General features: G+C 38.9%; 1 protein-coding gene across 1 annotated transcript in view; it reads right to left on the reverse strand.

Annotated features, from left to right (window-relative positions):
* Nucleotides 1-11,570: 11,570 nt before the first annotated feature.
* The window catches only part of MED21 (mediator complex subunit 21), a 33,194-nt gene continuing 29,796 nt past the window's right edge, over nt 11,571-14,968 (reverse strand). Inside the window, exon 4 of the mRNA XM_090371040.1 lies at nt 11,571-11,765. Within this exon, the coding sequence (XP_090227166.1) occupies nt 11,601-11,765 (165 nt within the window). The 3' untranslated portion in view covers nt 11,571-11,600. The remainder of the gene's footprint in view (nt 11,766-14,968) is intronic.

Raw genomic sequence — 14,968 nt, forward strand, 5'->3', positions numbered from 1 at the left:
TCGAGTGTTATATCCAGAATGGTGGTGGCAATTCCTCTCTTTATGCGGTATGCAAGGCCGCGACGAATAACCTCCAGGTCCAGAGGAAGAGTGCCTGCTAAGACCTGCAGGGCAGGATTACTGACTGTGCGGCATGCTCTAGTCACAGTGAGTAGGATATTGCGTTGAATTGTATGTAGCTTTGCTTTATTACGTGCAATGATGGCACGAGGGAACCATATGGCTGCACCATAGCACACAGCTGGTAAGAAGATGGTTTTATAAAGTAGCATGAGAGTCCTCCTCTTCAAACCCCAGTCTGCTCTGCTAATTCTTACGATCATGGCAGTATAACGACGTATTTTATTGGAGAGGTAATTAAGATGAGGTAAGAATGTTAATCGGGAGTCAAAGGTTACTCCTAGATATTTTAGTTCTGTTTTGAGTTGCAATGTCTGCCCAGAGATTTTAATTTGGGGTGGTCTTCTTATGTCCAAGGATCCTTTGAGGAGGATTGTCTTCGTTTTTTCCCCAGAGATGACTAACTTGTGGTTGTTTGCCCAATTTTGGAGGATCGTTAAGGCAGGGGAGGCAATTTGCTCAAGCTGAGTTCTAGAATCAGCTTTGATAAGGAGGATGAGGTCATCTGCATAGGCCATGCAGTCCACAGGACCCAAATCCATAAGAAGAAATTCATCTAGTATCAAGTTCCAGAAGTAGGGCCCAAGAACCGAGCCCTGTGGACACCCTCTAACAACTGGTCGGGAGGTTTTCTGAAAATTTGTTTGAACAGTGACTGAGCGGTTGAAGAGGTAGTTCTGGAGACAGCGGTAGAGGTTGAGTGGAATATTGATTTGACGTAATCTCCTGACAATGCTGGGCCACCAGATGGAATCGAAGGCACCAGCAAAGTCAATGGAAATAGCCAGTAGATATTTTTCTGTGGTTGAGTTTGCTGTGTTGAGCAGATTGTTCATAGCATCTTCAGTGGAGCATCCTGGCTTAAAGCCATACTGCTTTGGAGAGTCTAAGTTGGCTGTCTGGTAGTAGGTGGATAATCTGGATTGAAGCAGCCGCTCCATTACCTTTCCCAAGACCGGGAGAAGAGCAATGGGGCGGTAAGATTTGGGTAGAGTAGGATCTTTATCTGGACCTTTTAGGATGAGTCGAAGCACTGCCTGTTTCCAAGAATCAGGGAAAATTCCTTTCGCAAGGCATTTGTTGAATAGTGCTAATAGGTGGTTTGGGAGATGTGTTGCTGCTTTCTTGATGACCTCAACCTCAATATTATCATGACCAGGGCATTTATTCATTTTTGTTCTGTCAAGTGCTTTGTTCATTTCCTCAGAGGTGAAAGGAGGTTCTATTTTATTGTTGGAGAAGGCCTGGTTGTCTTGTTTAATTTGCTTTTGTTCATCATTGAGGGGACTCTCATCTGTCTGAAGTAGGGCATTCAGAATATTATTCATAGATTCAGCCCATGTGTGTGTTGGATTGCCATCAGGAGTCAGGGTTGCATTTAACATCTCTCCCCTGGGCAGCTTGTTCATAACAATGCGATAAACGACCCCCCAAGGATCTGCGTTACCAGTGGTTGTCACAAGGTTCTGCCAAGACACTTTCTTTTTCTGCCGAATGAGGCTTGTGTAGTCGTTACGATATCTTCTATATGCTTCCCGTAGAGCCTGGACCTCAGCAGGAGGCCAGGAGTGCCTCGCTCTCTGGAAGGCTTTTCGGGCAGTGTGGACTTGCCGCCTTAGGTTTTCTAGTTCCCTGCACCACCAAGGGACAGCCTTTAGGTGCTTCTGACGTTTTTTCATAGTTCTCTCACATGCTTGTTGGAGTGTGCTTGTTAGGAGGGAGAGGTGCTCCTGTGGATCAAGATGGTTTAGTTGGGATGTATCCATTTGTAGCTTTGATTTTATATTGTCCTTGAAGGCATTCCAGTCAGCTGTTTTGGTGGAGTATCTGATGATATCGTGGTAGGTGGGAGGAGTACTATCAAGTTGTCTAGATAGATGGAAGGAGATGGCCCTGTGGTCTGAGGTGGTCCAGGCCTCATGAACCATCCATGATGAGAACTTTTGTGCTATGGACCGTGTGGCGAGCGTAACGTCAATGTTGCTTTCCCACAGGGTATTGCTGAAGGTAGAAAGGTGATGTGGTTTGTTAAGGACTTCAAATGGGGAAGATGAAAGGAAATCTTCTAATTGCTGTCCATTCTGGGAAACTATGTGGCCATCCACACGGCTATGCCACAAGCGAGATCTACAATTGGCATCCATCGTTACTAGGATTTTGCTGGAAGGTAAGAGGGTTATGACTGACTGGAGATATTCAATATATGTTGCGATATCAGTTCGTGGTCGGCAGTACAACGAGACTACGTGCAGAGAGCCTTGTTGGCAGATAATGTGTGCACAAACACCAAAGGGGGTGCATAAGGAGTCGATCTTTGTGACTGTAATTGTTGTATTCCTAATAATGATGGCTGCCCATGGAGTATCTGTGGTTGTCTCAATGATCCTATAAGCGCGAGGGTAGCCCTGTACCCGTCCCTTGTGGGTGTAGGGCTCTTGAACGCAAAGGATATCAATTTCTTCTTCATCCATTTTCATTCTAATTTGTTCGACAACATTTCTAGCTCTTTGGGCATTCAGTTGGAGAATTTTGAGGACGTTGGTGGAATGGCGATTATGGTGTACAGCCATAGTCGGTTTTGTTATGGATGGTTCTCAATACCCTTAAATAGATTGGACATTTGACATCCCGGACGGAGTGATTGGGATCCATTTTTGCTGCTTTGCAATTGGCGCAGTTAGGGGCTCGATGTTTGTTTGGACAATTGTTGTAGGTGTGTCCGCGTTCAGCACAGTGGCCACAGGTGAAGTCTTGTCGGGCACAGACATGGGATGTGTGTCCAAATCGGAGACATTTAAAGCACTTGATGGTAGGTATGTGCTCCTTGAACCGGCAAGAGCTCCAGCCAATAAATATTCGTTGTTGTTGGAATAATATTTGCCATATCTTCGGGGAGAGTTCGACTACCCAGTTGCAACAAGTACCCGATCTGGATTTGGTGGAGTACTTGACTTTAAGTTCACTTTGAATTTCATGTCTAGTGATATGATCAGCAAGGTTCCTGTCATATATTTCTTCAAGGAGGTCATCTTTGGAAATTCCTTTTTCGACATCGAAGATTACAATTGATGGGCCTTTTGGTTTGGGTATCTCAGCGCTAAGACCCAGTTCATTTATCTGTGGGATTTGAATAATGTTTTCTGCATCTTTTTTGGAAGCAGTCTCAATGATGATTCCAGAATTACGGATTTTTCTGAGGCTTTTAATTTTTATGGTTTTCATTTGAGGTTTCAAGTTGGTAGTAACAACCTCCTTGACAGCCTCGCTTGAAGTAAAGCAACCCTCTTGGGTCGCACGAAGGATGACTAGGTTTTGTTCTCTATTCTGTCTGGTGTTGGGAGGGGCAAATAGCTTATCTGCCATTGGTTGGATCCTCTGCGCATCTGAATAGGACCGGGGGCGCTGTGGCATTTCACTTGGTTCCCGGTTCTTGGTCTGGTGATAATCATTAACTGTGATATTCGGTTCACTGTCCATAAGGTGGCAGTCAGTGTGATTGGGAGGATGGGCATTAATTTTTGGCCGCTGTACCATAGCAGCATAGGTTGATTCTGGGATAGGTGTAGGGAGAAGTGCTGGTCGTGTCTGGCGGTTTGATTGTGCTGTCAGATCTGGGAGGAAAGAGTTCTGAGTGCTATGGCTGGTCCAAGCTGGACTGCTGAGGGCCTTTGTCAAAGTATAATTTGTTTCCCTCAGTTGTTCATTGATTGCAATTAGTTGTTCATTCTGTAGTATTAGGTCATGTAACATTTTCTCGAGGGTACCCCAGCAGCCTGTAACTTTTTGGGCAGCTGGCTTGGTTACTCTACTTCCTTCAAAGCGAAGGCAGCATTCCATCATGGACCTGAGGATCATAATTTTCTCCAAGTGAGAGCAATCCTTATCTAGTGAGGACTGCATGGAGTTCAGTTCTTCTTCTAGGTTCTCCCAGAGAGTAGCTGAAGGAGAACAGGTTTTAGTGGATTTCTTGACCTTTTTTTTGGGTTTTAGCCGTTTTCGCTCAGCTGGAGGGGTGGGGTTATTCATATTGGTGTCCACACCCGCGACCTCCTCATCAATAATAATATTGCTATTATTTGGATCCCGTTGCGAGGAAACATCAGTGCCTAACTTAGCTGGTTGTTTGTTGAGCTGTTTAATCAGAGCTGAGTTTGGGCAGGTGTTTTCAAGTAGTTCCTGGTTGCTTGAGGTGTGCCGTGCTCTGCATGAAGGGCGCAATAGCACAACTACGGGAGTACTGTTTCCCGTTTGAGATTCGATTTTTGACATATTTTCTTTAATTTTATTTTTGTTTATTATTACTATTTTATTTATTATCAATTATTTATTATTATTCACCTATTATTATTTATCCATGTATTATAATTATTACTCATTTATTTATTATTATTATTATTATTTTTTGAAGTTGTTCAAAACAGCTAGAATTTATAGCCAATTAGCAGGAAGCTTCTTAATGCCAACTCGAAAAACGTAGGTTCGCTAAGTGAAACAATATGGTGGCGAACAAAGGAGACTGGCGATAAACATGGTAAAAGGTAAAATAAACTGCTAGGATCTAAAATAAAGACGTTGTATGTGAGGTGACCAGTTTAAAAGTTTCCTGGGAGAACTCCGTTCCCAGCCAGTTTCACAGTTTACAGGTTTCACTGCCTCAATGACACTATCTCTACGGCGACCACGTGGGTTTCCATAGGGAAGATACGACGATATATTTCACTTGCTTGTAAAATGGCCTTCCCACATCAAATAAAAGATAAAATTTTACCTGCAGGTAGAGAGAGCGATGCTGCATCCACTGAAATGGTCGTCACAGTCCAGGGAATTGATAATCCAAAGTAGAATCCGTATTTTATGGGAACACTCTAAACATCGTTGCAACACAGGGAATGAACAGTAGCGTCTGTGAAGCGTTGAGCTATATTAAAAATCATTCAAAATTTAAGTTTAAAACTGCTTTGTACTACTAGGTGGAAAATTAGAATTGAAGCAATAAGGCCGCTAAAGAGTAACATCAGAGAAATTTATCAGGCCTTTTTATATATTACGGAAGATGATACTAAAGATATCGATCCTAGATTTCAGACTGACAACTTAATTTCAAAAATTTGTTCATTTAAATTTGTTTGCTCTATTAATGTTTGGTTCGACATCATAAGTCTCATCAATTTTGTAAGCAAAATGATGCAGAAACTAACATTTAATCTACAAACAGTTACAGAAAATCTCGATCTCATTACAAAGGATTTGAAGAATCGTAGGACCAATCAAAATTTTGAAAACATTATTACTTCTGCAAAGGAAGTGGCAAATGATTTTAACATCGATCCTGTTTTTCAAGAAATTCGAAAGAGAATGTTTGGATACGAAGCATCAGATAGTCAATAAATGATGCTAAACAAAATTTTAAAATCCAAATTTTTTTCACGGTTTTAGACCTTACAGTATCATCAATTACAGAAAGATTTGTACAGTTCAAACAGCACAATGAAGACTAAATTTACCACGACATAAGCAAATTAAAAGAATGGAGTGATGAAGATTTATTGAAACACTGCAAAGATATAAACACATAAAACCAAACACATAAAACTAAACACATGCAAACACATAAAAATTAGCGAAAATAAAAATTCGGACGATCGGGATATTGACGATATGACTGTGTTTGAGGAATTTGCGAGATTTCTTTTCGTTGATTGCGAGATTTCGTTTTTTCTTTTCCTTGGTCAGATTACTGTTTCAAAACTTCTGATGTCAACGTTTGCTCAGATCCTGTTAGTGAAATTATTCTTGCAGGAATGGAATCCTTTATCCCACACTCCACTTTAAAATCTCGTCCTTTATCTAAACCTTGATTTTTCAATAAATGTGATAAGGCTGTTCAAGAGAAGAAAATTGCATATCGTAATTGGTTTGTTTCTAATTCTTCAGTTTCATTTTCTGCCTACACCAAAGTTCGCAACAATTGTAAAGCAGTTATTAATCAGTCCAAACTAGAGTTTCAACGGGCTAAGAGCAGATGCTAACCGAGCATTCTGGTCTCTTGCCAAAGCTATTGGCCGCAACTTTTGCCCATCTGTACTCCCAACTCTGTCCAAACCAGATGGTTCTGTTCTCACTTCAGTCAAGGATAAAGCTGACCTGCTAGCATCCCATTTTTCTTCTAATTCATATTTTAATGATCTTCGTAAAACACCTCCCACCATTCCCAACACGCTCGTTTCAATGCCTCCTGTGGTCTTCCGTCAAAACAATGTCAGAAGAATTTCGCGAATCTTGATGCTAACAAAGCTCCAGGTCTTCAAGACATTTCTCCATGTTCTCAAAACCTGTGCACCTAAACTTACTCCTATTTTTTGCCACCTTTTTTCACTTTCTTATTTCAAAGCTGATTTTCCCCAGGTGTCTGCTTGGAAATTTGCTTATATTCAGCCAGTTCCTAAAACGGATGAAAAATTCCTCCCATCCAAGTATTGTCCCATTGCAATTACTTCTACTTTTTCAAAAGTAATGGAGAAATCAATTAACCGCCAACTCTTAACTTACCGAGAACCCTTCCGTCGGATCAACAGTCCCCAGTATGGATTCTGTCAGTGTCGATCCACTGGTGATATTCTAGCTTATGTTACCCATTTATGGTCTAATTCAATCGAAAAGTTCGGTGAAACACAAGCAGTTGCTCTTCACATCTCACAGGCTTTCGATCGTGTTTAGCACAAAGGTCTTCTAAACAAGCTTCCATCTTTTGGTTTGCCAACTGTTTTTTGTAATTGCATATCCAGTTTCTCTCTGATCACTCACTGAGGGTGATGGTATAGGGCTCTCTGTCTTCTAACTTCTCCATTAATGCAGGTTTTCCACAAGGTTCAGTTCTTCCCCCGACTCTTTTCCTCTTGTATAATAATGACCTTCTTCCATTGACTGGAAATCCTATCCATAGTTTTGCCGTTGATAGCACATTGCATTCCACTTTCCATTTTGAGAAATCTTGCCCTACTCAATCAGCTTCAACATCTCGAAAATCTGCTACCAATTCCTTAAATGCCGATCTTCAGGTATTTCTCCAGTGGGGCAAATAAAACTTAGTTCATTTCAACCTTTCTAAATCTCAGTCTTGTCCTACATATCTCACAAAAAGGATTCTTCTGCTCCTATGCTTATCTTTAGTGACACTCCGATTTCTAGGCAAAGTGATATTTCTCTTTTGGTGATTACCCTGACTTCTAATCTCTCTTGGCACAAGTACATTACAAATATTGCTTCTTCCGCAACCAAAAAACTTGGGTTTCTCTTTCGGTCTCGGCTTTACTTTTCTTCCAAACAGCTGTTTATTCTGTACAAATCGCAAATCCGTCCTACCTTGGAGTATTATTCCCTCATCTAGGGCGGTGCTCCCAAAACCTCTCTCAGACTTCTTGATTCCGATCACAGGAGGGCAGTTAGATTAATTAATGATTCAACTCTAACAGATTCTCTCCATTCGCTGGTTGTGCTGCATGCCTCTTCTACAGATACTTCCATGGGCACTGTTCTTCTGAATTGGTTTCTATAATACCCGCTCTGTCTTTCAAAACAGTCCGAACACGTGCCGCTACCAGCAAACATTCATTTACTGTCCAACTTCAAACTCACAGAAACAACTTTTCATCTACCTTGTTTATCCATTCAACTGCTGTTTTCTGGAACAACCTTCCTTCATACGTATTTCCTGAAAATTACAGTCTACAGAAGTTCAAGTCCAATGTCAACAAATATCTTCTTTCATCTTCTCAACCTCCAACCCAAGCACGGTACTAAGTTCTATTGGTTCTAATACCTCTTGTGTTTGAGGTTTACATAAAAAGAAAAAAATAATAAATTAAAGACTTTGCAATATTTTATAAAAAAACATTAGCATTAGTAGAGGCATATGATGCAAGAAAGCAGGCTTATGCAGCATCAGCCAAAAGAAAAAAAAAACTTCCACTTCACCCCTCCGTTCGTTCAAAATACCTGTCCAGCTGAGCCTTAAATTAATTTAGGCTATCAACTTCCACAACAAGGGACGGTAGTCTGTTCCACCAACCAACTACCCGCTGGCTAAAGGCAAATTTCTGGACATCTATCCTGCATCTGTCTTTCCTCAATTTGAATTTATGCCCTCTCATGTGATTATTCTGAGCAAGAGGCAGAATTCCATCAGCATTGACCATGCTCAAACCATTCAAGGTTTTATACACCTCAGATCACCTCGCCGGTGCCTAGTTTCCAGACACTGCAATTTGCAAAACGTAAGCCTTTCTTCGAAAGAGCAACCCATTGTTCCATTCACTAATCTTGTTGCTCTTCTCTGTACTCGTTCCAGCAGCTCTACGTCCTTCTGGAAATGAGGCCTCCAGACAGGTATACAATACTCAAGGTGTGGCGTGACCATTGCCTTATACAAGGGAATAATCACCTCCTTATCCCTGCTAGAAAAATTCTTGTATATCATTGATAAGACACCATGAGCTCCTCTTGAAGCATGTCTGCACTGCTCAGAGAACTTCATATCTGCCTGCACAATTACCCCCCAGGGTCCTTTTCATTCTCTGCCACTGTCAGTGTAGTACAACAGAGTTGATACGTTGCTCTGGGGTTACTGCTTCCCATATGTATTACTTGATATTTGTCAATGTTAAACTTCATTTGCCCCATCTTAGCCCATCTGCTCAACTTTTCTGGATCCTGTTGCAGCAACATCCTGTCATTAGTGTCCTTAACAACTCTGCCAATCGCCCTATTGTCTGTAAACATGGACATTAAGCTTGATGTACCATCATCATCATTTATCAATACAGAAAACAACAATGGACCCAACACTGAACCCTGCGGGACTCCACTAACATTAGTCCACGATGAGCAGTGTCCACTGATTACCACTGTCTTCTCCCACTCAACCATCCCTTTATCCATAGCAGCAGTTAGCCTCCAATGCCCCACTGCTCCAATTTGTGGAGCAGTCTTCCATGTGGAACAGTATCAAAAGCTTTTCGAAGATCCAAATATATATCAAAGTTATTCCATGCATTTAATTCCTTTGTGACCACATCCTAGTATCCAATCAAATTGGTCAGGCAAGACTTTCCCTTAAGAAAACCATGCTGTGTCCGACCTATAACTGAAGTCTTGTCTTTATGATCCTGCAGTGCTTCTTTAACCAGTTCCTCCATTAATTTTCCTGGAACAGAAGTTAAACTAACAGGTGTATAATTACTTGAGTCACTCTTTCATCCTCCTTTGTGAATTGGGGTTACATTTGCACATCTTCTGACCATGGGTACTCCCCTGATTCCAAAGCTCTCAAAATTATGGCTAAGGGTTTGCTTACTTCCTTTTGCCTCCTTTAATATAACTGAGTAATCAGTTATTAGTATTTTGAATGGCCGCATGGTGCAAGAAAGCCTATGGCTTTTATTGCACTAGCCAAAAAAAAAAACCGAATAAAACAATAATAAAAAAGAAATAAATAAATAAAAAATAATAATTAATAAAAGAAAAGGAAATCAAACCTATCATCCTATGTGCTTCCCTCACCCGAAGGTACTATCCAGATGACCTTTGAATTTCCCCAAACTGTCGGGCTCTACCATCCACGTAGGCAACTTATTCCAGTAATTTATAACTCGCTGGCTAAAATAAAACTTCCTGCAGTCCAATCTAAACATTTACCCCCGTAACTTGAATTTATATCCCCTAGTTCTAGCATCATTTATAATCTTGAAATTTTGTCCTCATTCATTTTACTGATGCCTCTCAGAGCCTTAAACACCTCAATCAAATCTCCTCTAAGGTTTCCAAACTCTGCAACCCACATATCTGAAGTCTTTCTTCATAAGAACGCCCTTTTGCCGATGTCACCGGGCGAGTTACCCGTCTTTGCACCCTTTCAAGAAGCTCAATGTTTTTTTAGGTGCGGTCTCCATACTTGAACACAGTATTCCAAGTGTGGTCTAACAAAAGCCTTATATAATGGGATTATCACGTCCCTATCTCTGCTTGCAAAAGTTCGATAGAACATTGATAGGACACCATGGGCCTTCCTTACAACCTGTTTACAATGCTCAGAGAATTTCATGTCTGACCGTATCGTAACACCCAAGTCCCTTTCCTCCAGTACTGGGTTTAGTTGATCTCCACCAAGTGAATAAGTTATTTTGGGATTACTGTTTCATCACAGGTGACGAATCTGTTATATTACTGAATATAACAGATTCGTCTCCTGTGGCATTCATTGAATCAATACTGGATCCTCGGTCAATTGGTAAATGTCTAAAGAAGTTTAACTTAACTTCTGCTGTGCGAGATCGGCACACAATTTTTTTCTTTTGCACAATTATCAGCTATCAATTTACATCTATTTTGTAATCTGTTTTAGCATACTTTTATTGCATTTCCCTCGCTCACATGTATAAACATCGTATGACTTCTGGTTATGCTTGTGCAGCACATGTACATTAGTAGCAGTATTTTTCCCCCCCTACCCTATGAATTACTACCTGTTCCCCAACAGTGATAAGAGGAGGAGAAAAAAAAATCAATTTTAAAGTACATTTTTGAATATTAAACAATGATATTCTTTGGGTAGTCAAGAGGCAGTCACAGGACCGGAACTGTTGTTTAAATGTAGGGGAAAGATTCAGATGAGTAAAATTGTATCAAATGTGCAGACCTCAAAGAAAATGTGAACTTTATTCTAGATTGTTTCATTATTTCTTTGATATATCAGAACATTTAAAATCTCCCACATGTATTCATATCTGCTTGCCTACTCCATCCTATCCACCCCTCATTTAATGTGTAGCACACCAGTATCTTGTTTTCTTTCCTACATTAGGTCACATCTAACATGTTCAATATTGTAACAATTCTCATCTACTTTATATGCTCTTCTTGAATTGACATTCTACAATTAAAAGCACAATTGCTCCTTCTCCTCTTTGTAATTTATTTTCCTTAGATGCACTGCATTAATGCAATTCAAATTGTACATTCAATACATCAGAATGAAATGATGTTTCTCATATTCCTTTCAAACACTCACCTGAAAGATTATACAGCGGATTCCGGTTATTTGGGCCACTAGTTAATCGGGGCAGCCGTTTATTTGGGGAAAATCTTAAAAAAACAGTACCCAATCGAGAAAATAGCCAGGGCTTACTTCGCTTAATTGGAACATGCCGTTTAATTGGGGCAGAAGACCGCAGCACAGGAGATTACCCTACGATTGTCTCCAACCATACCACATTGTTCGGTCAGATTTGTAAATATGTATACAATATTTACAAATACTGTGATTAGGTTCACAATTAAGCTGTAAATAAATTTTCCAATTGCAATTGACCTCTGCAATACTCTGTACTAAAAAAGGTTTGTTCTTTCGTTTCAAATGACACAATTTGTATATGCATGCCATAGAACAGACTGAGTTAGAATTATCAGAATTAGCTTTATTTATATTAAGATACAGTATCTTGCAACCTTTGCATTTCTAATTGTGACTGTGCAATGTCATGTAAAGCTTGCTGTATCTGTTCCAACAGTAATTCTCCTCTGTGCACAACTTCCTCTAATCGGTGAGCAGAATCTTGGTTCTCTTGCTCAAGACGGCGAAGACTTGCTACCTACAACAAAATAAAATCCATAATTTGCTTTATTAGAAACTTCACGTATATAATTGATATATATATATTTCAACTTCACAAATTTTTGAGAAATAATCAAAGAGTACAAGATATTCCACAAGTTTATAATTTGTAGTTTTTTTTATATATATGTAACAATTACAATAGCATAATTTTTGTTAATATTTTTAACAAAAAATTATAAAAATTTGGTTTTAAAATTAATATATAGAAAAAAACTTATGTGGAGAAGAAGAATGGCTGACACTAACTCTAATTTTACTTTCAAAATACTACCTATATTGTGAATTTAATAACTCCTTAAACATCAGATAATAATAAAAAAAAGCTGATGATAATCACAAGAAAATTATGGAAACCCTAAATATTCCTAATTATTCACACCAATTCACACACACACACGCACACAGTGATAGAAAAACAGTTGCGAATGCCTTCACAGAATGGAGAAGGATGTAAACAAGAGGTTATTAGGATTGTTATCTATTATTAGTAATATTTAATATACGTATGTATGGATGATAAAATCATAGTATGGATATCACAGATGCAGGTGTCAGAACTTGATCATGAAAAACCAAATGAAACACTTCCTTCTGCAGATGGCCAATTCCTGTTTGTGTCCAATAAAAATAGACAAGAAAAATCACTTCTGAACATGAACTGAGATTTTTAGACTTCTTCAAAATCATTCAGTCTCTAATGCCCTTTCCAATGTGATAAATCACTTGATATTTTTTACTTCCTAACCTTAGAAACTTCATTTACTTTGCTTTGTTTTATTAAATATGAAAGGTATTAGAAAATACAGCATTTAGTACCATGAATGGATTAAAGGCATTGCTACATGAGCACATAAGGCCACATTACATGATGGAATATAATCAATATTAATTATTGACATTTGACAGTATTCTGTCAAATGTGACATATAAAGTCACATTTGTCATGTCATTTTGGGATGTGTAGGTAGATGCTCCATGTGACAATTTGCCCACACAGATACATTTTTGAATGTAGACAAGTGGTAAAAACACACTTTCTCAACTGAGCCATAGTGTTCCTGTATCAACTAGTTGTCCGACACTGAAAAATTTATTAAGTAGTATGAAAATTTTTATTTGCTTTTCTGTATGCTATTTGTTTTGTATTTCATCTGTATATTATTTGATGCAAATAAAAAAAAATATATATTATAAAAGCTATAAAAGGTACAGTCACTACTTTTTAAATTGAACATAAAAATTACAGCTTCAAAATTATACAATAGCTGTTATTGTATAATTATTTAATAGATAAAACTAGGAGAGAACTAGATAAAACTAGATAAAATTATTCATTAGATAAAACTAGATAAAATTATTCATTAGATAAAACTAGGAGAACTTAAACTGCCTAGTTCATGCAATGCTTTTATAACTCACAGTAACCAGATCCTGAATTGAAACCGGACAGCCAACCAATAACAGTACATGATCAACAGAGGGGTGTTCATTTTCTTCAGGACTAATACTTGATCATACACTAACCCTCTTCCAATACACTGAACAGTTCTGAACCAAACTTTACCTCTGCACCGACCACAAAGCAGGCAAGCAAAGGCAGACTACCAGAAATCTTTGGTGAATGATGCAAAGAAAAACAGAAAACAGATGTAACTTCTTACAGATATATAAACAATAGAAAGCATGGGATGAATGAAATTGGTGAACTTCATATCTATGGTTTGACTATTGATGAACCTGCTCCAGTTGATGGTATCTTGCATCAATATCGACACAAGCAATTCTTTAGGGAAGGAGATGCCAGAAGTTGATCACAATCAAGAGGGAGTTAAATGATTTTGTATTAACTGAGAGGGTGGAATAGAAATTGTTGAAGTTAAACATAAGAAAGGCAAGTGGGGTGGATGGGATCTATCCAATTATATTAAGAGAGGCAGCAAAGGAAGTAAGCAAACCTTTAGTCATAATTATGAGAGAATCCTTGGATTCAGGAGAGGTCACACAGACTGGAGATGAGCAAATGTATCCCCAATTCAAAAAGGGGGATCAAAGGGTGACATGAGAAATTACAGAAATGTTAGTTTAACTTCTGTTTCATTTCAGAGAAAATAACAGAGTCACTGGTAAAAGTAATGCAGAATCATCTAAACAAAGCTACAGTTATACTTCAGGCACAGCATGGGTTTGTTAAGTGGAAATTTTGTCTGATCAATATGATTGGATACAATGATGTGGTCACAAAGGAACTAGATGCAAAAATATAACTTTGATATCATATACTTGAAATTTGGGAAAGCTTTTGATACTGTTACACATAAGAGACTGCTACACAAATTGGAGCAGTGTGGCATTAAAGGAAAGTTGCTGCTATGGATAAAGGGATGGTAGAGTGGCAGAAGATAGAGAATGGTAATCAATGGACATTGCTCTTCATGGACTAATGGCATTTGTGTAGTTCCCCAGGGTTTGGTGTTGGACCCATTGTTGTTTTCTATCTTTATCAATCATACTGATGAAGGCATATCAGGCTATACTTTCCAAGTTTGCAGATGATATAAAACTTGGCAGGATGGTTAATGACAATTATGACAGTATGCTATTGCAACAGGATCTAGAAAAGTTAGGCAGATAAGCTGATAAGTGCCAATTGAAGTGTAAGATTGATAAATACATAGTACTATATATGATCATTTCTATTTTTTCAACTACCACATAAAGTAATGGAAAAAGACCTGAGAGTAATTGTGAAGTCAGATATGAAGGTCTCTGAGCAATGCAAGACAGGCTGCCAGGACAGCTCTTGGGGTTTTGGATTAAGGGTTAAGGATGCGATTATCTCATTGTCTACCGGAACAAGCACAGAGAAGGGCAACGAGATTGTTGAGCAGAACAAAGGAGGCTCTTACCAAGAAAGCCTTCAATTTTGCAAATTGCAGTGTCTGGAGACTAGGCCCCTGTGAAGTGATCTGACTGAGGTGTATAAGGCTTTGAATGGTTTGTGCAAGCTCTATGCTGATAGGATTCTTTCTCTTGCTCAGACACACATAAGGGGGTACAAATTCAAATTGATGAAGGATGGTTGCTGAATAGAAGTGCGGAATTTGGCTTTAGCCAGCACATGGTTGATTACTGGAACAAGCTTCCATCTATTGTTATGGAAGTTGATAGCGTAAATAA

This window comes from Mastigoproctus giganteus, chromosome 3, assembly GCF_048544385.1.
Source record: "Mastigoproctus giganteus isolate SK-2022 chromosome 3, ASM4854438v1, whole genome shotgun sequence".
Taxonomy (NCBI): domain Eukaryota; kingdom Metazoa; phylum Arthropoda; class Arachnida; order Uropygi; family Thelyphonidae; genus Mastigoproctus; species Mastigoproctus giganteus.